General features: G+C 50.1%; 1 protein-coding gene across 3 annotated transcripts in view; it reads right to left on the bottom strand.

The window, feature by feature from the left end:
* Positions 1–6,626: 6,626 nt before the first annotated feature.
* Positions 6,627–21,869, bottom strand: part of SIK2 (salt inducible kinase 2) — a 191,585-nt gene continuing 176,342 nt past the window's right edge. For 2 of the 3 annotated variants that reach the window (XM_081961359.1, XM_081961357.1), the window contains 10 exons: positions 20,548–20,671; positions 19,001–19,221; positions 17,845–17,997; positions 17,266–17,418; positions 16,055–16,283; positions 14,414–14,698; positions 13,582–13,745; positions 12,104–12,217; positions 11,724–11,815; positions 6,627–10,691 (listed from right to left, as the gene is read on the bottom strand). In XM_081961359.1, coding sequence (XP_081817485.1) covers positions 10,124–10,691; positions 11,724–11,815; positions 12,104–12,217; positions 13,582–13,745; positions 14,414–14,698; positions 16,055–16,283; positions 17,266–17,418; positions 17,845–17,997; positions 19,001–19,221; positions 20,548–20,671 — 2,103 coding nt within the window. In that variant the 3' untranslated portion in view covers positions 6,627–10,123. The remainder of the gene's footprint in view (positions 10,692–11,723; positions 11,816–12,103; positions 12,218–13,581; positions 13,746–14,413; positions 14,699–16,054; positions 16,284–17,265; positions 17,419–17,844; positions 17,998–19,000; positions 19,222–20,547; positions 20,672–21,869) is intronic. The other variant, XM_081961358.1, reaches the window with a different exon arrangement.

Raw genomic sequence — 21,869 nt, 5'->3', positions numbered from 1 at the left:
CTTTTGGTGTTGAGTGTGGCCTACACACACGCGCACACACACACACACACACACACACACACACACGGTCTGTTTGGCCAGCGGCCGGCCAGAATTGGCACAACCGCTGCTGGCTGGCAAGGAAGTTGGCTTTTCATTCTCGTTTTCTGCCAGTCACAAGGTCTCATTCCCACACACAGAAGACAAGGAAGCCTTCTAATAGGTAAGGCTGTTTTTGCCAGCAAGGGGTTGGCACCTGCCAACAGATTTGCTCTTGGATCCAATATGGTGCCAGGTGAGAGAAGACGAGAACCCATGGTTCCCTGCAGGACCAAGGTAGATAGAGCAGAGGTTTTCAGGCAGAAAATATAGGAGAAAAGGCCGTGTGGCAAGAGAATTGGGCAGCGTCTTCCTTTGCGTTGAACCGAGATTTGGCTCCTAAACAGTTACTAGAGCAGAGTTTCTCAACCGGGGCAACTGAAGCTGTGTGGACCTCAAACGCCCAGAATTAGCTCGTTAATAGCCGGCTGGGGAATTCTGGGAGTTGAAGTCTGCATCTTTTCAAATTGCTGATTTCTTCGCTGCACTTCCGCTTTCTCTGCGCCTTACCCTGTTCTCTGTGCTGAAATATTTTCTGACTGCAAAAACTGCTTGGCTTTTCTTTTCAAAACAACTCCAGGGGTTTAGGGCTCCCCCATCTCTTTCCCCTGTTTCTCTGGGTCCTTTCCAAAAAAAAGGGGGGGGGGACCCGGCAAGCCCCATCCCCTCAAAACCAGGAACTGGAGGGCTGGCACGGAAGCAGGAATTAAGAGATGGAAAAGGGAAGGAAAGTGTGCACGAGTGCGCAAAGACAGAAAGAGCTCACCCTTTTCTGTATCTCATGCACAACTCTAAATGCCTTCCATGTGGTGCCATCCCTCCCCCTCCTCCCCACTCCCATAATAACAGCCAGCCCAGCCCTGCTGGACACTCACCAAAAATGTGCTTGGTGTTTTTTTGTTTTTTTTTGTAAAAAAAAAGATGCAAACAGCCCCAGCATGGAAGAATTTGGACTTTGAACGAGAACAAGGAGGAATAAATAGTGGATAACGGAACAGGAGGGGCAGCTGGAAGCTTTAAAAGGCTCCCCGGGCATCGGCAGGGAGAGGCGAGGCAAGAGAGACTGTCAAAATATTCCGCATGCACATTTAGAAGGCCGTTTGACACACAGACACAAACCGGAAAATGTCCGTGTTTCTTTGTAAGTTTTGTCCCCAGAAAGGATCCCAAGTACTTTAGGAAATATTGAGGCATTATGGCTTCCCTAAGATGCTCTGGACCAAAGGTACTTTTTTTTTCAAGAGGCAACTGGACTTTCTGGTTTTCCTTTGAAGACCTCTCACTTCTCATCCACGAAGCTTCTCCTGCTCTGAAGATTGAAGAAGCTTTAGAATAGAATGAGCTGGGAGGGGCCTTGGAGGTCTTCTAGTCCAGCCCCCTGCTCAAGCAGGAGAACCTATACCCTTTTAAATGAGTGACTCTCTAGACTCTTCTTAGAAACCTCCAGTGTTGTGGCGCCCATGATTTCTGGTGGCAAGCTGTTCCACTGGTTAATTGTTCTCACTCTTAGGAAGTTACTCCTTAATTCCAAGTGGCTTCTCTCCTTTACTAGTTTCCACTCATTGCTTCTTGTCCTGCCTTCAGGGGTTTTGGAGAATAATTTTGACACCCTCTTCTTTGGGGCAGCCCCCCAAATACTGGAATCCTGCTATCACATCCCCCTTAGTCCTTCTTTTCTCTCGACTAGCCTTGGATGAGGAGGCTTAAGCGGACCCCAAGTTGGAATTTCTGCCCCCCTCCCACAGACACAAAACGACCCCCAAGGGGGAGACTCTCTGCAGCCACACAAGCATTAAATGCACGTATCCATCCCATCAGCCGTAGTTTGAGGAGCCCTGATTGAGTGCAATATAAAAAATGCAAATATTTTTTCTGTGGACCACCAAACTTTTCTCACAGACCACCGGTTGGTGACTGCTGCTCTATTGGGAAGAACCAAAACAAGAAACGTTGCCAAGACAATCTCAATCTTACACAGGAAAAGACCCAAATACAACAAGACCAGCATACCTACACCCGTGACCCCCCCCCCCGCTTGATTGCACTAACTTGGGCAGCGCTTTGGGGTCAAGGACCATCTCCTCTCCAGGCAGCCAAGACCCCTCCCTCCTCCCCTCCCCTCCCCTGCAAGCCTGCAGGAAAGCCCCCCCCCCTCCTAAAGGAGAGCTGGCAGCTGATGCTGGTTCCATTCCAAGCGGGGTGGGAAAAAGCGGGGGGGGGGGAGAGAGAGAATGCATTTGGAGCACTGTTGCCTGATTTCCAAAGGTCCAGCCATAGGACTCCCATGGGGGGTGGGGGTGGGGAGGACCTAGTTTCCATGGCTACTGCTAATGATGTCATTCTTGCTCGGCAGCAAGAGACCCCTCCATGCTCCAGGCCAGCTGCGGGGTGGGTTTGCATGGGGTGAGGGGGGAGCAATGGAAGCAGCATTCCCCAGGCCAGTCTACTGAATTCTGCAGCTTGGATCCTGCAGGGGGTTGGGAGGCTGTTTATGGGCTTTGCAATCCAAGGGCCATTTGTCAGATGGAAGATTGAAGTTGCCTGGCTGTTCCTGGGGTGTGTGTGTCCCCTCCCGCCCACCCCCGCCCCCAAATCTCAGGACTGCTCAATTCTCTTTTTATCCAGCTTGGTTGCTGCAGGCAGGGGAAGGGCGGAAGGGCCTTTTCCAGCTCTGCAGCCAGAAAAGAAGGCAAGGGGAAGCAATCTTCTTTTCAACAGTTGGCAGGATTCATCCGTCTGGCATTGGGTGCAAATTCTGGCTTTGCTGGGTCAGGCTCGCAGCTCGGGCAGGAGACCAAAGGCTGAGCTTGAACCCAGGACACTGGGCCCTCCTGAGTGGCCCTGGGGATGCTCTTGGAGCCCCTGCCTTGGCATGCAGAGTGGCAGGCAGGCAGGAAGGGTGAGATGCACGAATAATTCATGCTACTCCATTTGTAGCTGCCTTTCCTGTGTGGGGCGGGGAGGGTGAGAGGATGGCAGCACCCCCATCCTTTCCGTTCCAGGGGAGGGCGGGCACATATACCCACGGTCTCCTTGGAGCCGTTGCCATGCCAACGCATCTGCTCGGCTGATTGCCACTTGTCAAAGTTTGACTTTGCAGCAGCCGCTGAAGGAGCCTAAAAAGGCTTCCTGAGGCATCCACAAAGGTCATTTGGTGCCCACTGTTGGCAGAGGGCACATCAGCTCACCCTGGCCTGGGCTTACAGGCAGTTGCTACACACACAAGCACACAAACACACACAAAGGTTAAGGGCAGTGGTGAAATTCCATTTTTTTTACTACCGGTTCTGTGGGCATGGTGTGGCTTGGTTGGTGTGGCTTAGTGGGCATGGCAGGGGAAGGAAACTGCAAAATCTCCCTTCCCTCCCCACTCCAAACTACTCAAAATTTCAGTACAGGATTCTTTTTAACCCTTCCTCCCCCCTCCCCCCCGGGATAAAGTATCAGAGGCTTCTTCATTGGCCGGTTTGAAAAGGCCGGCTGTTGAGATGCCCAGCCGAGGGGCAGCTGCGGTCAGACAAAGGGGAACAGTCACCTCTGGCAAAATTGACACCTTTTGCAGAGTCCCACGACCTTCCCCAGCTGCCCGTAGCTTGCAGCTCAAGTGTGTCTTTTCTGTTCCAAGGATTATAATTCAGTTACAGATGTGTGTGTGTGTGAATGCGCACTGCTTTACCTATCACACAAAGCCACAATCCAGAGCCTTCTCAAAAATAGGTGAAACTTATTATAGGCTTGGAGGAAGTCAGAACCCATTCTTGGTATTCCCTGTTCTTTTCTCTTTCTGCACTTCTATTTCCATCTCTCCTCTTTCTCCTTTTCCCCCTTATTTTCCTGTTAGTTCTTACAGGCAAAATGTTTTGCAAATTTTAGTAAAAGATTTAGGAAGAGCAGGCAGAAATGACTTCATGCAGTGAGAATGCAGCCATCGGTTGTCGCTAATCTTCCTTTCCACACTCAGCCTATTTCTACCCTTTGTGTGTGTGTGTGTGTGTCTAAGAGCCAGTTTTGCTTGCTGGCGACGACGTGAACAAGTTCCTGCATTTTTGGAAGTGTTTGCCTTTGCTTTCAGAGAAAGAGAGACAAACAGCTGGCTCGGTGCCTAAGGGAGGATTTAAAACTCACAAGGCTTGTGATTTCCAGCCAAGAGACTTTCACCCTGGTGGGTTTCAACTGTGCTAACTTTTTAAGACGGGCTCAGCTCCCAGAATTCCCCGTCTTAAATAACCTTTTATCGCCAAAACGCCTGGGGAACCCACTGCTGTGCATTTTAACAAGCGGGAGTGAAAATCCCACATTGGTTATAAAACGGGCTGCTTTGCAGAATGGTGCTATCTAAGGCAGTGCTTTTCAACTTTTTGGCAACTTTTAAGAGGGTGGGAGTTCAACTCCCAGAATCCCCCAGGCTGGGGAATTCTGGGAGTTGAAGTCCCACCCCTCTTAAAGTTGAAAAACGCTGCTTTAACCACTACGTCCAGCTGACTCTTGGTCATTTAATTCTATTTCATTAATACAGAAGAGAGAGATGCTTTTTCCAACTGCAGTGAAATCACACTAAACACAATTTAAAAGCTATAGCAAAGCTAGACAGCATCCTAAAAAGCAGAGACATCACCCTGCCAACAAAAGGGCGTATAGTCCAGGCGATGGTTTCCCCAGTTTCAATGGATGGCTGTGAAGGTTGGAGCATAAGAAAGGCTGAGCGCCAAAGAATGGAGGCATTTGAACTCTGGGGCTGGAGAAGACTCCTGCATTGAGTCCCTTGGACTGCAAGGCGATCCAACCGGTCAGTCCTAGAGGAGATCCACCCTGACTGCCCTTTAGAAGGCCGGATCCTGAAGAGGAAACTCAAATACTTTGGCCACCTAATGAGAAGGAAGGACTCCCTGGAGAAGAGCCTCATGCTGGGAACGATGGAGGGCAAAAGAAGAAGAAGGGGACGACAGAGAAGGAGGGGGCTGGATGGAGTCATCGAAGCAGTTGGTGTGAGCTTAAATGGACTCCAGGGGATGGTGGAGGGCAGGGAAGACCTGGAGGAACGTTGTCCATGGGTTCGCGATGGGTCGGATACAACTTTGCAACTAGCAATAACTTGAAACACCTTTTCTGATGAATCAGCTCAGCATCTTAACCTGTGGAATCCATTTGCCACCTTGGAAATGCCCAACAGGCTGAATTTCTACCCTCAAGGAAAGAGAGAAAGCAAAAGAACCCCAGAGTTATTTCCCATGGCACCGTGCAAAGCGACTTGTTTGCGTTCGGCATTACTCGTGCCATGTGATAATCCTCGGGGTAGAAATCAAACTTGACAAGGGATTAAGCCGCACAGGGAAGCACCCGTCTTTGGGCTAAAGGAAGGCGGCTGCAATCTGCTTATTGGCAGCCTGTCGCATCAAAGGGGGAGAATGAAGAAGAGGTGGAAACGTAAGGCTACCTTGCTTTTTGGGGAGACAGCCGAGGTCCCTCCCACACATTTGGTTTCTGATTAAAAAAAATAATATATTGTTATTGCACAAGACATTGATAAGCTAAGAATAGGATAAGAAAAACCTCTGCTGATGATGTTACCTAGTCAGGTAATAAAATGCCCAGAAACTAAATTGGAACAAACTTGTAGGGAAAACCCCTGCCAAAATAATATATCATTCTCTAACTTTATGGGAGAATATTACAGTGTGGCTCAGTGGCTAAGACACTGAGCTTGTCGATCAGAAAGTCAGCTGTTCAGTGGTTTGAATCCCTAGTGCCGTGTAATGGAATGAGCTCCCATTCCTTGTCCCAGCTCCTGCCAACCTAGCAGTTTGAAAGCATGTAAAAATGCAAGTAGAAAAATAGGAACCACCTTTGGTGGGAAGGGAACAGCGTTCTGTGCACCTTCGGCGTTTAGTCATGCCGGCCACATGACCAAGGAGACATCTTTGGACAGCGCTGGCTCTTCAGCTTTGAAAGGGATGAGCACCACCCCCTAGAGTCAGGAATGACTAGCGCAGATGTGCAAGGAGAACCTTTACCTTTATGATTCCTTCCTATTCTGCATATATAAGTCTAAGTGTTATTGCTAACATCCTAATATGTAACAGCCAACCAGGAATCCTGGTGGCGCAGTGGTTGGAATGCAGTATTGCAGGCTGACTCTGCTGACCGTCAGCAGTTCGATCCTGACTGACTCCAGGTTGACTCAGCCTTCCATCCTTCCAAAGTGGATAAAATGAGGACCCAGATTGTTGGGGAAAAGATGCTGACTCTGTAAACCGCTTAGAGAGGGCTGTCAAACCATGGTGAAGCGGCATATAAGTCTAAGGGCTATTGCTTCCCAAGTCAGAACCTTAATCCAACCGCAACAATGGGCCTCCCCAGCTGTCCCAGGAGGTACCAGGGATCAAGGTGTGGCTCTGTTGCTTCTGCTGCTGGACCTTTGATTGATAACTACGCCCACCTTTGTGAGCAGCTTCCTGAAGATCCGTAAGAGAGAGGCTGCCAATCCGGATGCCCCCCCAAAAGGAGCCAATGACACGGAGCTCAACAAAATTTTAAAAAAACAGAACACGGAAGGTCCAAGTTCTTTATTCTGCATTAATACATTGCAATTGCTTTGACAGAGTCCGGCATGAAAATACTACAGAGGGAGCCCCCCACCCCAAAAAGAGGCGTTTGCAGCCTTAGTGCAGGTGTCCCCAAGCGAAGGCTAAATCCTTTTAACTCTTTTGTTTGTTTGTTTCCTTAAAAAATACATTAAAGAACGTACCACACACATATTGCACTTGTCTCCAGAGTAAAAGATTGTGGGAAACAACCCCCCCTCCCCCCCAAAATGACATCTCACCAAAGTCTCTTCAAAAGGACCTGCGTTTTCAACGGATAAAGCTAGTCGTTTCCTACAAAAAGAAAAGAAAAACAGTAGCGTTCATGAAACCCCCCTCGGGAGGACTCACACAGTAGATTGGACGAAAAGCGGCTACACGAGCTGCAACAGGGGAGGAAGGAGGAGAGGGGGGGGGGAGTCCTGCAGGCAGGATGTACCCGGCTGGGAAAACGCCACGTTTTTCCCTGGACCGCCGTTGTTGGAAAGACACCAAAGGGCGAGAAACACAGAGACTGTCCAAGCGGAGGGAGAGATGGAAAGGGGGACGACGTTTGAACTAGTTTTACATTCAGAGGCTCGGTCCCAACGCGGGGTGGAGGGTGGGGAAAGCAACCCCCCCAACAATAGAATGAGGATGGGTCATTCAAGGGGGGGGGGTGTACCAATCTGCACCAGATGGCCACAAGGTGGTCTCTTGGAAGCATAGTTGGGAGCCAGACCAGCTCGGTTGACTGGCCTTCGGTCAACCTGGCAAGGAAAGGATCCCATGATCCTCCTCTGATCCCCTCGTGGAAGAGATCTCAAGCCAAGGGATACCTGCCTGCTCCCAGGTTTGCTACCTGTGCAGTTTAGAGGGATGGATTGCACAAAATCAGCAGGTCTTCTTGCACCGGGAGCTGCCCCCTGTCTGGGTAACCGGGATGCTACGAGAAAGAGTGTTGGCTCCTTAGAAGGGGGGGGGGTCGGCAACCCCAGCTGACCGTGTCCGGCCCAGCAGGGTTCTTGCTAGCTCAATCCGGTCTGCTGTGAGGGGACGGGCCAGAGGTCTTCGTCCAGGGTTCAGAGAGGGAAGGAAGGGCTGACCTGGGCTACATTCCCTTCCCCCAGATCTACCTGAGGTCCCCAAGATGGCCAGTTGGGGGGGGGGGGGGGCTGAGGGATATCCTTGGGCTGGGGAGATCTCTTCCCCGCTCGTGAAAACTGAACGAGGGACCGCAGGGAAGAAGAGGCAGACCGGAGGTTTCCATGCTCCGTTGGGCGTGAAACGCCTGGGGGACGGGGAAGCGCTCTCCAAAGGCACCAGCCCAGCACCATGGGAACAGGGATTCCTTCTCCAAGGTCTTGGAGCTGAGGAGGAAGGGAAGCAACAAGGGCCCCTCCGCCCCTCCCGGGATGTCCCATTTCTAAGCGGTTCCTGATGAGATCCGTTGGGCGTTATTTCACGGAACCGATTTCGTCGTGCCAATTTTGGAGAGCCGCTCCAGGGTCTGACTGTAGCCGCCGGACGACGTCGTTATGGGGGCAACCTCTTTCTCTTCTGTCAAACTGGCCCAAACGTTTCAAACAAGAGCAAAGAGATCTAGGCCATTTGGGGTTGAAGGCCTCTTCCCCCAAAATTTATTGCAGTTAACCTACTACAGCTGGGTTTTTCCCAAGCTTGGCCATTTTAAGATAAGTGGACTTCAACTCCCAGAATTCCCCTTGGCCAGGGGGAATTCTGGGAGTTGAAGCCCACCCATCTTAAAAATGGCCAAGATTTGAGAAATGCTGTCCTACAGCATCCATCAAATGGGCCAGCAGATCCCCAAAACCTCCCCTTGCTTCCTACCAAGCTAATTTTGCCGAGTGACCCCTTTTTTTGTGCTTAAAAACATTGGCGGTTGTGCTTCAATTTTTACCCAAGTTCCAAGAGGCGGATTCCAACCCGCCGGTGTGTCTCAAACGCTAAGCCCCGCCCCCTCCTCTTGGAACAAAGTATATTTTTCCTAGAGGGGCCGATGCTTTTACTGAGCAGACACACCTGTCGAAGTGATGAACGAGTCAATGGTTACCAATCCTAAATATTGCTGTAATACTTCTTCCCCCCTCCCCAAGGGAAATGAAAATCAGGTCTCTAGATGAGAGAGTCAGAAAGAATTAGGGGGTGGGAGGGAAGGAACACGAAGCCCCGCATTCCACATGGTGGAATCTGGGCTCTGAAGGGACTTTGGTGTCAGCCTAGACAAGAGATATGGGGGGGGGGGGAGGGAGGGGGTTTAAAAAAAAGAAGAAAAGAACTTCAGAATTAAAAAAAAGAGAAAGGGCCTTAGAAAGAACCGGGAGGGCGGGGGGGGGGGGGAAGGCACGGCACTATCACTTCACATGGGTTTTCTGATAAGCTTATTCTGCTTTGTCCTTAAAACACTACACCCCTAAATAGTTGCCCAAATATGCAAAGACTAAGAACCACCATCAACGCACACTCTTGAAGTCCAAGTGGGTTTGCTTCCTCTAAAAAAAGAAAAAGAAGGAAAAAATAAAGCTACAAAGGGCAGCTTAGAACAATTTGTCCAGTGATCAAGTCCTTCCCAAGCTTGCTTTGATGCTGCTTTAGCTTCAGAGTCCTGGTTCTCCTTCCTTGCCGACCTCTGGAGGACCTCAATGATCCTAGATGTTGACTCCCAAGTGGAATTTCAAGATGGACCGATGGGAAGCTTTGGTCGGCAACCCGGGGAGTTCCAGAGATGTGCAAAAGTTTGGCATCCGCTGCAAGTCATCCGGTCAACGAAAGAAAGGAGTCCAAAGAGTTCCGGCAAGTCCTCTGAAGAACATCTACACAGGGTTCAGGAATGGTGGCCCTTTTAGGACTTGTGGACTTCCTCTCCCCAAAACTCTAAGGGATTCTGGGAGTTGGAAGTCCACAAGTCCCAAGAGGGCCACCGTTCCCACACTTCTGATCTACAGCCTAACCTAACTTAGCAGACCAATTCTGAAGCCCTGGGCATCCTACATTCCTGTCTGGCTTCCATGTCGACGACGTCTTGGCCAGATTCCAATGGAAAAATAATAATAATAATAATAATAATAATGTATTGCTTTTATTGCCAAGTATGGTGTAGAGCAAATTCACTCCTCTTCCTGAATTGTCCCAGGTTTCCTCTGACAGCGGTTGAGTGGAACACCCAAAATTTCTGGAAGGACAAGAGATCCTTCCAGGGGCGAGAAGACCTTCTCAGACGCGGGTTGTCCCCATCCCTTCAGAGTCGCTCTTTGTTCTGTGTGAAGGTGCAGGGCCTGCCTTCAGCCCATCCTGGGAAGGGAAGCCCTGGCCCTTCTCCGCTAGTACCAGTTCAGAGGGTTTGGATCTTCATCCATGAAGCTCGGAGAATCAGCCATGGAGTCCCGGTGGAAATCCGCGGCCACGGTGTGACTTGAGTTCAGCCCACTGTCGTGTCCTTCTCCAAGAAAGCTCCCCCGAAGCGGCTAGTTGACCAAGACGTAACCTCCGTGTTGGGGATCGACTGTCTCCATCATTTCACAGTCCAAGAGCCCTGGCAACTGGGCCAGGTTTAAGGGGTCATAGCTGGACTGAGGCCCAGGAGGTTCTGAGCCGCCCTGGACGTTGGTCATGGCGACGCTGCTCTGCTGGCTGGGGTCCAGGGGAAACTGAGGCTGGCCAGCATAGTCTAGGTCGGGGGAGAGGTCGAGCGGCCCTTCGCAAGTCGGGTAGGGATACTGCTGCTGGGATGGAGCCTGGGGGGAGCCGTGGAGGGTGGGGGGAGGCTGCAGGTCGAGCTGCAGCTTCTGATACTGGCTGAGGAAAGGGCTGTATTGCATGTCTTCGGCAGACGGGGGCTCCATGACAGGGCTCAAGGGCTGCACCAGGCTGAACTGGGGTGGAGGGAGAGGAGGAGAAGGGGGAGGGGGCTCCTCGTGGCAAGGGAGGGGCAGCTGGCTGGAGCGGGAGTAGGTGCCCTCGGCAATCTGCATCTGGTTGAAGTAGGTCTGCATCTGGGATTGCTTCTGGAGGAAGAGGTGCTTCTGATACAACCTAAATCAAGAGGTGGAGAATAAGCGTGTTAGTCTGCTCTTCCCATAAGTTCTTAGCATCTTAGAATAGAATAGAGTAGAATAGGAATAGAATAGATTTAGAATAGGATAGGATAAAATAGGATAGAATAGAATAAGGAATAAAGAATGAATAGAATAGAATTATTTATTGGCCAAGTGGGATTGGACACACAAGGAAGTTGTCTTTGGTGCATCTGCTCTCGGTGTACATAAAAAGACAAGATACATTCTCAAGAATCATAAGATACGACACTTATTGATAGTCATAGGGTACAAACAAGCAATCAGGAAACAATCAATATCAGTATAAATTGAAAGATACAAGCAACATGGTTATAGTCATAAGTGGGAGGAGATGGGTGAGAGGAACGATGAGAAGACTAATCGTAATAGTAATGCAGCTTTAGTGAATAGTTTGACAGTGGGGAGGGAATTAATTGTTTAGCAGAGTGATGGTGTTTGGGGAAAAACCATCCTTGAGTCTAGTTGTCTTGGTGTGCAGTGCTCTATAGCGTCGTTTTGAGGGTAGGAATTGAGACAATTGATGTCCAGGATGCGAGGGGTCTGTAGATATTTTCACGGCCCTCTTGTTGACTCATGCAGTGTACAGGTCCTCAACGGAAGGCAGATTGGCAGTAATTGTTTTTTCTGCAGTCCTAATTATTCTCTGAAGTCTCTGTCTGTCTTGTTGGGTTGCAGAGCCAAAGCAGATAGTTATAGAGGTGTAGAGGACAGACACATCTCCAACCTTGGCAACTTTTAAGACCAGATTGGCAAGAGAATTCCGTTAATTTATGACCGAGGAGCCTGTTCTGAGTGGGGAGGGAAGATCTGGGCTATTTAGGTTGGGGCAGCTTTTCTTCCAGCACCAAAGGGAGAAAAACAAATTCTATGTCCAGCGGAAGAAACCACTGTTAAGGTGGGTTGGGTTCTCTTGAACTTGGACCGCTTATTCAGTCTCTGCAAATGGGGATTGCTGGCATCCTGACCCCTCCCCGAGCTTGGGGCTCACCTGTGCTCCTGCAGCTGCTGTTCCAGGCTCCGAGGGATCTCCTTGCAAAACATCTGGCAGGCGTGCTGGGCTTTGGAAAGCAGGCTGGGCTTCTTGGGAGGAGAAAGGGGAGAGAGAGCTGAGAATGGCATTTCGGAGCTGCCTTGGCAAGTCAGGTGGAAGGCTGAATTGGTGAGCTGGGTCTAAGCCTCCCCCTCCCATCCCCCCCCCCGGCCTTCTGACTTGGAGAGGGTGGGGGAGGCAACGGCTTTGCAGATAAGACACAGGCCCTCCCCCCTCCTGCCCTTCCCCACTAAATGGATCTGAGAAGGATGGGCAGCCTTCTCCTACGGAAGGACCCATTTCCGTTGGCTTTAAGGATTTCCAGGAAGGGGACCTACCTGAAGCTGGTGCTGCAGGTACTGCGTTTCTAAGCTCTGGCGCCTGGAGAGCAACGGGGGATGGAGGCTGCTGGGGAAGGTAGAAGCCGCCTCCTGTGGCAAGGATGCCTCTTCCTTCAGGGGAAAAAGTGGGGGGAGGGGAGGACACCTTACTAGCCAAATGATTGTTCTGACCCAGGCTTCCTTAACGGTCCTGGCAAACCCTCTTTTATTTACACGACTGTGAATTCCTTTCAGTCACAGTCAGCCAGGCTTAGCAAACCGTCTTTCAGAGGAATGTTTATCAACACAAACCTTATCTCGCTTGGCGAGTGGCCAAATTACCAGTTTCCAAAGGCAGGGCAAGGCAACACTTGGCACAGAGTCTCTTATAGTCACACACAGAACTTTCCTCTCTTGAAATGACTGAAGGAACAAATTGTTTCCTGCAAAAGCCCCCTCCCCTTTCGCTCCTCTTTTGTTTCCTATGGGAGGGGCCAATCACCTCCCAGGTGTGGCTTTACTCCCGAGTTGACCCTGCTTTCTTAGTTGTTCTTGTCTTCTGGCAGCTCTGCGCATGCATGCACTGGGAACAGGCTCTAGCTGTTCTTCTGCCTCACTGCTGCCTAACTCCCTCTCTGCCTCCGACACAGAGCCCTCGCCTGAGCTTTCCTCAGCCCCCAGGACTGGCTCATGTTCCCCCCCCCCCCAGCCTCCTCACTGTCCGACTCTGGTGCCTGTTCTGCTGGCCGCCAGCGGGCTCCAACAATGATCTCCCTGTGGTCTGGAGCAAAAGGTGGACTCAGAAAGGTGCAGAAAAGCCAACGGCTGTGATGCTGGACCACGGCTGAGATTCTTGTGGAAGGACCTCTGATTCCAAATAATTCCACCCTCCACCCCCACCGTCAAGCATTCGACCTGCATTTCTGTGGTACGGAGGAAGGAAGAGAAAAAGGTCTGAGCAGAAGTTTTGGCCACCAAGAAGATCTCCAGATCCTCAGATTCTCTAGGCTGGCAGGAATGGCACCAGGCAGTAGTAGACACATTTCATGCCCCGATGGATCAAAAGGTTTGGGCCTGACATGCTGCAACTTCCATCACCCCACATCTATCTGAGCCAGGGGTCGGCAACCCATTGCTCTGGAGCCACATGTGGCTCTTTCATCCCTCTGCTGTGGCTCCCTGTCCCCAGCAGGCTCCACAGTGGATAGGGCTTTCGGTTAGGACAGGTAGAGGAAAAAAGGATGCCACGCTAGGAGAAGGCTCTTATGGGGGGGGAACCGGACTTCCAGTTGGTCCCGAATTGAATGGGGGCTTCCGTTTAGGATCTTTGTGGCTCTTTGAGTGTTTAAGGTTGCCGACTCCCCGATCCCCAATATTCAGAATTTCACAAGCTGCTGGTTCAGGGGCCCCCTAAGACATCTGCACTCCTTCCAAGGTAGCTTCAGGAACAGGTTCATAATGTAGGAGCTTGGGGGCTCCATGGAGCACAGACATACCTGCCGGGAGCTGCTTTCAAGGTCTTGCAAGTGAGGAGAAGCGGATTCCAGAGAAGGTTCGTCTTCTGACCTCATCTGGTCATACAACAACTGGACTTTGTTCAGCTCCAGGATGCCTTTGGTTCTGGCCAAGTTCTGAAGGTGTTGCCTGAAGGCTACAATTCCTGTTGGAAGGTTAAAGAGCAGAGGGTCTAGTGGAGATTCTCTGTCCTCCAGGTCATGGTGGTCCCAAAGGTGCTTTTTCCTTTAATATACTTTTTATTGTTCATATATCAACATATTGAATACAGGGTAATTGTCCTGGCATTTCACTTGCCATAAAAAACAAAGTGAAAACAAATGACATACGTACTATTTTAAACAGTGCTAGTGTTGTACAGTTATTTTTGACCATCCTATTCATTCTAATACAACAATGCCTATAGGGCAGGGGTGAAATCCAGCAGGTTCTGACAGGTTCTAGAGAACCGGTAGCAGAACGTTTGAGTAGTTCGGAGAACCGGCAAATGCCCCCCTCTATTCTCTGCCTCCCGAGTCCCAGCTGATCGGGAGGGAATGGAAATTTTGCAGTCTCCTTCCCCTGGAGTGGATATATAATATCTCTTTCCAAGTCCACCTAACTATTTTTTTCTGTATTCCACCTTCCACCTTGTGCTTCTAACCATTGATAGAATCTGTCCCAAGCTCTGCAAGTTTGCAAGAGACAATCCCAAACCTCCTTTGGCCAAGCCAACCCATCGCAGCCCCAACTCCTGCATCCAATGGTCAAGAGAGCCTTTGGCCATCAAAGACTACCTGTCCCTCTTGCCATCCCTCAATCCAGAGCAGTTACCTTGTGTCAGGGACGTGTCCGATGCCCTGCGCCCCTCTCGAAAGCTGACTGGGGAGCGATTGTGGGCTTCCCGTTTGTGGGCCGCCAACGCCTGCATGGCCGGATTGGGCGGTCTCAGGCCAATGAAAGGGGGGGTCATCCTCGGGGCTGGTGGGTTGGCCAGAACCATTTCCTTCAAGGAGGAGGTGTCTTCCAGGAAGTTCAAATCCCTCTGGATAGATCCCATGTCGTATTCCGAGTCAACGCTGCTCAAGGATTGGTTCTCATCCATGGAGAAGACTTTTCCTACAGGACCCGAGAAGAACCACAAGAAACAGAATTAGCCACGATTCTCCCACCAGGATCGTTGTCTCTAAAGTCCTAGAAAGGCAACCGATGACTTTGTGGAACCTACAAGAAGACTTTTTCTCTGTATTGGGTTTCATTTACAAGCTACTTTTGACCTAAAGAACGTGGCCAAAGTTTCTCCACTAACACAGGGATCTCCAACCTGGGCAACTTTAAGACTTGTGGACTTCAACTCCCAGAATTCCCCAGCCATCCAGTCCTGCTTCCAACTGGGCAGAGGAGAGCGAGCGAGCCCCCTGCTTCTACGCCGCTGAAGGCAGGCAGCAGAAGGATGGCTCATCGGCCTCCTCTGGAGCTCTTCACCCGGCCTTTGAGAGCTTGTTTTGGTTTCAACATTCGGTTCAAGCAGACGATCTCCTTCGGCCCCTGGAAAACCCATCGTCTGCAGGAAAGGCAACTGACATGCCTGTCATGGCTTTAGAGAGGGATGAGCCTCCTAACAGGCTTGCTCAATGGTGGTTTTGGTAAATCCTACTTCTTTCTTTTCTTTCTCTCTCCTTCCTTCCTTCCCTCTCTCAGGGGTCTGTCTCCTTCCTTCCTTTTCTCTTCCTTTCTCTCTTTCTGTCGCTCCTTCCTTCTTTCCCTCTCTTTTCTTTCTCCTTCCTTCTTTTTCTTTTCTTTCTCTCCTTCCTTCCCTTTTCTTTCTCTCTCCTTCCTTTTCTTTCTCTTTTTGTCTCTCTCCTTCCTTCTCTTTCTTTCTCTCTTCTTCCTTCCTTCTCTCTTTTCTTTCTCTCTTCCTTCCTTTCTTTCTCTCCTTCCTTCCATCTTTCTCTTTTCTTTCTCTCTCCTTCCTTCCCTTCTTCTCTCTTCCTTCCTTTTCTCTTTCTTTGTCTCCCTCCTTCCTTCCATCATTTTCTTTTTCTTTCTCTCTCCTTCCTTTCCTCTCTCTCTCCATTTCTTTCTCAAACTAGGCCGCCCTTCCGAGCGTGGGCAGGCCTTCCCTCTTGCAGACAACTAACATATGCCAGGCAAATGGAAACGCCTGAAACAAGAGAAAGCTGTTCTCTTGGAGGGCTTTTCTGTTTGCCACCAGCCCAGAGGAGTCCTTGCCAGCTGGTGGCTTCTGAGCTGACACTCTTTGCTCTCCCCAGTCTTTGCACCCTGTCATGAGACACGGCTTGGCACAGCAGGCGGCCACCATCTGTACGGTTATCCTCCTCGGGTCTTCCTCCAAAGCACATTCGCGGCTGGCTCGCAAGGCAGGCAGAAGACTCACGGGTCCTCCTTTCCTGGCGGCTGAATTCAGCGGGACGTAAAGCGGAGTGGGAGGCCCTTCAGACCTCCGTTTCGTACCTGGGCCTGGCATGGCCAAGAGGGGGTTGGTCACTTCTGCCAGGGTATGTCGCCTCTTCCCACCGCGGGACCCTTGCAATGCCTCGAAGGCCTGGGCAGGATCCGTTTTGGATTCCCCTTCCGCTTCGATCCCTTCATCGATGGACGTTTCCATCATGCTGGTGGGGAGGGACTGGCACCCCTTCCTCACCATCACTGGGGGGACAGGATCCAGCAGGCAACCATTCAGCTAATGAGGGAGAAAGAAACCAGGGGGAGAAAGACATTAAAGAGCATGGTTTTAGTATGGAAGATTCAGAATTCGATAGGATACTCGTGGGAGCGGATGAAAAAAATGATTAAAAATTGTACAATTACTGACTCAGAATAAACTTAGAAGAGGTTAAAGAAACAATGATAAGATGGGCAGAAAACTTTGGACATACAGTAGAACTAGAAAAATGGCAACAACTGTGGAAAAGGAACCATAAAATGACAATGGCGACAGCATACAAAGAGAATTTATATAAAATGTTTTATAGATGGCATCTTTTCTGATGAGAGCAACTTTTGCATCTCATTTGGAAACCAAGGACCCAGAGTATGGAGGAAGAATGGAGAGGCCAATCAAGCACAGGAATCCTACGGTCATTGAACCAGGTTTTGGTGCTTTTGGCAAAAGTTGCTCTCATCAGAAAAGAGGACTTTGCACCACTGAGCAACAAGACTTTGGACCAATGTGCTTCATTAAGACCAGGGTCAACGCAGCCGTCTACCAGGAGATTTTGGAGCACCGTGAGGCGGTATAGAAATCTAAACGCTGCTCCTGTTGCTAGATCAGTGTTTCTTCACCTTAGGAAGTTTAAGATGGACGGACTTCAACTCCCAGAATTCCCCAGCCAGCAAGGGTCACCATGACAGGGAGTTTCTCGTACCCTCCATGCTCTTTTCACAAGAGAGTCTGCCCCTCTTTCCAGCTTGCTGTGGGTCTCTTCAGCCGCCATCCCTGCTGAAGCCTCAGCCAAAGCTCACTGGATCAGCCGTGCCTTTGCATAACCACGCTGACGGGGTCTCTCCCAAATAACCAAGCTTAGCGCCAGCCCCTTTACTGGGGAGGGGGAGGAAATGTGCAGGGGGGGGCGCGGACTGCAGCCGCCAGAAGCAAAAGGGAGCACAAGCATCGCGTCAAATAAACCCCCCCTCCGCAGAGGGAAAAGGCGAGAGGTCCTTACTTTGGGGGTGTCGATTCTCTCTTCCTCCATGAACGCCGTGTCTGCCTGGCGGACGGATCTGGGAAAGGAGAAGGCCTCGGCCGTGGGTGGGAGGCCAGGAGACCTTCGGAGCCGAATGTTTTGAGAGTGCAAGCTGACAGGAGCAACAGAAGCCTGTGAAGGGCGAGAGAAAAGGACATTCAAAAGAGGTTCAAGCAGGAGCCCAAGGAAAGCGGGAAGTTCAAGGATGCTATGACGAAAAGGGGTTAGACTAGAAACAGGGGTGTCCAAACTTGGGAACTTTAAGACTTGTGGACTTCAATTCCCAGAATTCTGGGAGTTGAAGTCCACAAGTCTTAAAGTTCCCAAGTTTGGACACCCCTGGACTAGAACAATAGAAGAACAGAAAAGAATAGTAGAAGAATAGAATAGAAAAATAGAATAGAAGAACAGAACAGAATAGTAGTAGAATAGAATATAAACAGAAGAATAGAACAGAATATAAATAGAAGACTAGAATAGTAGAATAATAGAACAGAATGCACTCTTCTGGGTTCCAGGTTGCCCAACTGCTCTAGAACAGAGGCCAGGGTTTTTTACCTTGGCGACTGTTTGTTCCGCGATGGTGCTGGGCCGCCGCTGGCGGGAGTCTAACCGCTGATCGATGGGGAAGCTGCTGCGGTGGGACTTCAGCCTCTCGACCAGCAGGTAGTAGATAGCAGCAAAGTGGTTGTAGCTCTTGTCCTGCAGGGACTGAGAAGGAAAGAGGCATCCGAGAGTAGAGTCAGGGCATCAGTTCCTCCTCCCCAGCCTCCTTCGGGGCATCGGATCCTGCCCCAACGCAGAGTTCCCCTGAATCAAGGTGTAGTCCTCAAGTTACAACCATTCATTTAGTGACCGAAGTTACAATGGCACTGGCAAAAAGTGACTTAGGACTGGTTTCGCTTCTCATCCAAGAAGCTTCTTCAGCTCTGAACTGGACAGAAGGGAAGGGGAGGATTGATACTCCTTGCAGACAGCTGGTCATTTGCATCCTTTTAGAGGGTTTTTGAGGCCACTTGGAAGCTTATCTTTTCCTCCAGTCTGCAATAAATCCTTCCATTCCCCCACTATCCAGTTCGAATCTCACCAGGCTACAGGTTGACAGCCTTCCCTCCTTCCGAGGTGGGTCAAATGAGGACCCAGATTGTTGGGGGCAAATAGGCTGACTCTATAAACCGCTTAGAGAGGGCTTTAAAAGCACTATGAAGCGGTATATAAGTCTAAGTGCTATTGCTATAGCAATGCAAATATTGTAGAAGCAGGTATTTCTCTCTCTGGGCACAATGGGAAACTACGCATTGGTGACAGGAAGGGCATCTGGCCAGTAAACACTTGGCTAGCTCCATTCATTGCCCAGACCCTTGCGGGATGCAAGGGATTATGCGGCCGTTAAAAGAAGACCATGAATGCAAGTATTCAGGCCCTTCTGCTGGAAATTTCCCCCCCTCCCCCCCAAAGACCTGAGAATGAAATAAAAATCAGGCCTTCGCTTGCAGAGCAATAATCCAAGAGGTTAAATCAGAAACCTCCAAATTTGGCAGCTTGAAGACCTATGGACTTCAACTCCCAGAATTCCCCAAGCAGCATGCTTTAAAATGTCTGGATTTCACATCTGGCTGGGGAATTCTGGGAGTTGAAGTCCACAGGTCTTCAAGCTGCCACTTCTGATGACCCCTGGATTAAATAATCTGTCAATGCTGGAGATTGTTGTTACCTCGATGGTTTTTTGCTGGTCAATTCCCAGGCTGTGCATCAACCTCAGGACCTGCTCGTTGTATTCTCCGATGGGAGGTCCGTTCTCTTGCCCCTGGGAATAGAGAGCGGGTCTTTGGACCGGGACCTCTATTAGCATCCACTTGTGCTCCTTAATCTGAGCAATGCTGAGTCTCTTGGATGGATCCAGAACCAGCATCCTCCGGATGAGATGCTCGCACTCTGCGCAGGCCCCAAAAACGAGAAAGAGGGTTAGCTACAGGAAGGGAAGCGTCTCGATATAGAATAGTAGAATTTACTGTCACTTCTGAATGTTCACTAATCGGCAAAATTTCGATCAATGATGACCCAAACTTTTGTGCATTACATCATCTATACGTTACAAGCCATTAATACAGGCGACCCACCCCTTAACGGCCCCTATTGGGACCAACAGCTCCATCACCCAGTGACACGGTCGTTAAGAGAAACATCAATGGACAAATCGCTTTGATTAAGGAAAAAAAATACAGTTAATTTTGTTTCTGCTTGGAAACCAATTCTGGGCTTTGTGCTTGGGGAAGAGAAAAAAATGAAACTTTGACTTTGGGTTTTATTGATTAGATAGCTTCTATACCGCCCCCTCTCCCAAAAGAGATAGGTCTGTTGTTAGAGAAGTAGACACTTTATACTATTATGTAAAAGTGAAAAGTTATTCTACTGCACCAAAGAGAGTCGGAAGTCAATGCTGCTTCTTTCTTTTTCCCCTTTCCTACACTTTTCTCTTCCCTTTTTCCTCCCCTCTTTTTTCCTATTATTTTCTTTAAAAAAAAAGTTTTTTAGTTTTTATTCTGTTTCATACAATTGTAAGTATAATTCACATAGTTGTTATTCTTCTTTATATTTGTCATTCTTACATACATTTGTTATTCCATTTAATAGGTTATAATATACAGTTTGGGTTGCTTTATTTATCATCCCATCCGCCTTCTTTTCCCTTTCTCTTCTCCCTCCCTTCTCTACTTTCTTTCTTTCTCTTCTCCTTCCCTTTCCTTCTTCCTTTACCTGTCCCCTACTCCTACTCTTCCCCTTCCTACCCTCCCTTCTCTTTCTCTCCCTTCCACCCTCCTCTCCTTATCTCTTTCTTCCTTCCCTCCTCTTCCTCTTGTCCTCTCTCTCCTATTTTCTTTTGTATTTTACATTATAAACTAATTAAAAAAAAACCATGTTAAAGTGAGACATCACATGATCGGGACTCGCAGTTTCACCGCCGGCTTCTCTGCTTGCTGGAAAGCAGATGTGAAGGCTGCAGAGGGTGATGCGACCACGGAAAACTGTTAACGATCGTAAACACCCCCTGTTTGCAAAGTGCCCGAATGTCAATCATCTGACTATGAGGACAATGGACCAATCATCGGCCCTAATAAGTGATTTGGCCAAAGCGGGGGGGGGGGGGGGGGGAGTCAGTCTCTGGGACTTCTGGTCCCTTCGCATCTCCATCACTTGCAGCAGGTGAGAATCCGTAGGGAATGGAAGGTGGAAAGACACCGGAAAGAGGGGCGGCTGTACCTTCAGACATGAAGTAGGGGATGCGGAACCTTCCTTCCAGAACTCTCTGCCGCAGGATGGGGAGGGTGGGTCCATCGAAGGGCAAAGCTCCACAAACCAAGACGTAAAGGACCACGCCCAAGCTCTGCAAAAGAGGATGGGGGGACACAAGACCACATCACCACAACCTGCTCCAGACATAGCAGTCATTGTATCACGTTTCCTTTCCTTCCGTCTCCCCATTCTCATCTCCTTCCTCCTCCTCCTCCTTCCCATTCTCCTCTCCTTCCTTCCTTTCCTCCTCCCCCTTTTCCTTTCCTTCCTCCTCCCTCTTTCCTTCCTTCTTCCCATTCCCATCTCCTTCCTTCCTTCCTCCTCTTTCCTTCCTCCCCACTCTCATCTCCTTCCTTTCCTCTCCCTCCCATCATTTTCCTTTCCTTTACTCTTCCTTCCTTTCCTCCCATTTTTCCTTTCCTTCCTTCCTTCCCATTCTCATCTCCCTCCTTCCCTTCCTCATTCCTCCTTCCCTCCCATTTCCTTTCCTTCTCTCCCTCTCCTTCCCCTCTCCCTCCCATCCCCATCTCCTTCCTTCCCCTCCTCCTCTTTCCTTCCTCCATCTCCTTCCTTTCCTCTCCCTCCCTACCATCATTTTCCTTTCCTTTACTCTTCCTTCCCTCCCTCCCATTTTCCCTCTCCTTCCTTCCTTCCCAATTCTGCAACACCCGGCCGAGCCCTTCTCTGACCCGCTCTGTTTCCTATCAAAGCCACCATTAGGGAGCAAACATCCTGACCGGTTGTGCCAGCAAAGCCCGCTCCGCCCCACCACCGATCTCCGTGCTCTGAGGCACATTCTTTCCTTCTGCGATCCACAGGCAGGATGTTTTTGTTAGCAGCCCAGCCAAGTCAACAGCTCCCGCCATCAATCCCCCTTGTTTTGGCACGTTTGCAGAGAGCGTGAGGTTCCGTCTTCAGCCCTCGAGGGTCCGTTTGCAAGTGAGGGGCAGGGAAACACGGGGCAGGGGGCAGCTGCTCCTCCTTACAGAGCCCTGGTGGGAGAAATGGGCTCGCTTGCTCAGCGGTGGGGGAAGAGGATGGGCGCTTCCGGAGGAGCAACTTCAAAGGAGGCCTTTGGTCCTGAAGGGACCCTCCCTACATCCTCCAGGCCTGCGAGAGATCGCATCGGCAGATAGGCTGAGGCTGCTGGAAAGGAAGAGGAGGCTCTGGACCCCCTGGCGTCCTTCTCTCCCCTCACCTGGCGTGACCCAAAGGGATGGAGGACTTTGCCTCCAAATCCCCAAGAGCCTGCAGAAGCCCTGCTAATCCCCTGAGAGACCCAATTAGTG

Source organism: Natrix helvetica (assembly GCF_964273705.1).
Source record: "Natrix helvetica genome assembly, chromosome: 8".
NCBI classification, from domain to species: Eukaryota; Metazoa; Chordata; class Lepidosauria; order Squamata; family Natricidae; genus Natrix; species Natrix helvetica.
The sequence above is the reverse complement of the archived record's forward strand: the minus strand, read 5'-3'. Positions and strand labels throughout refer to the sequence as shown.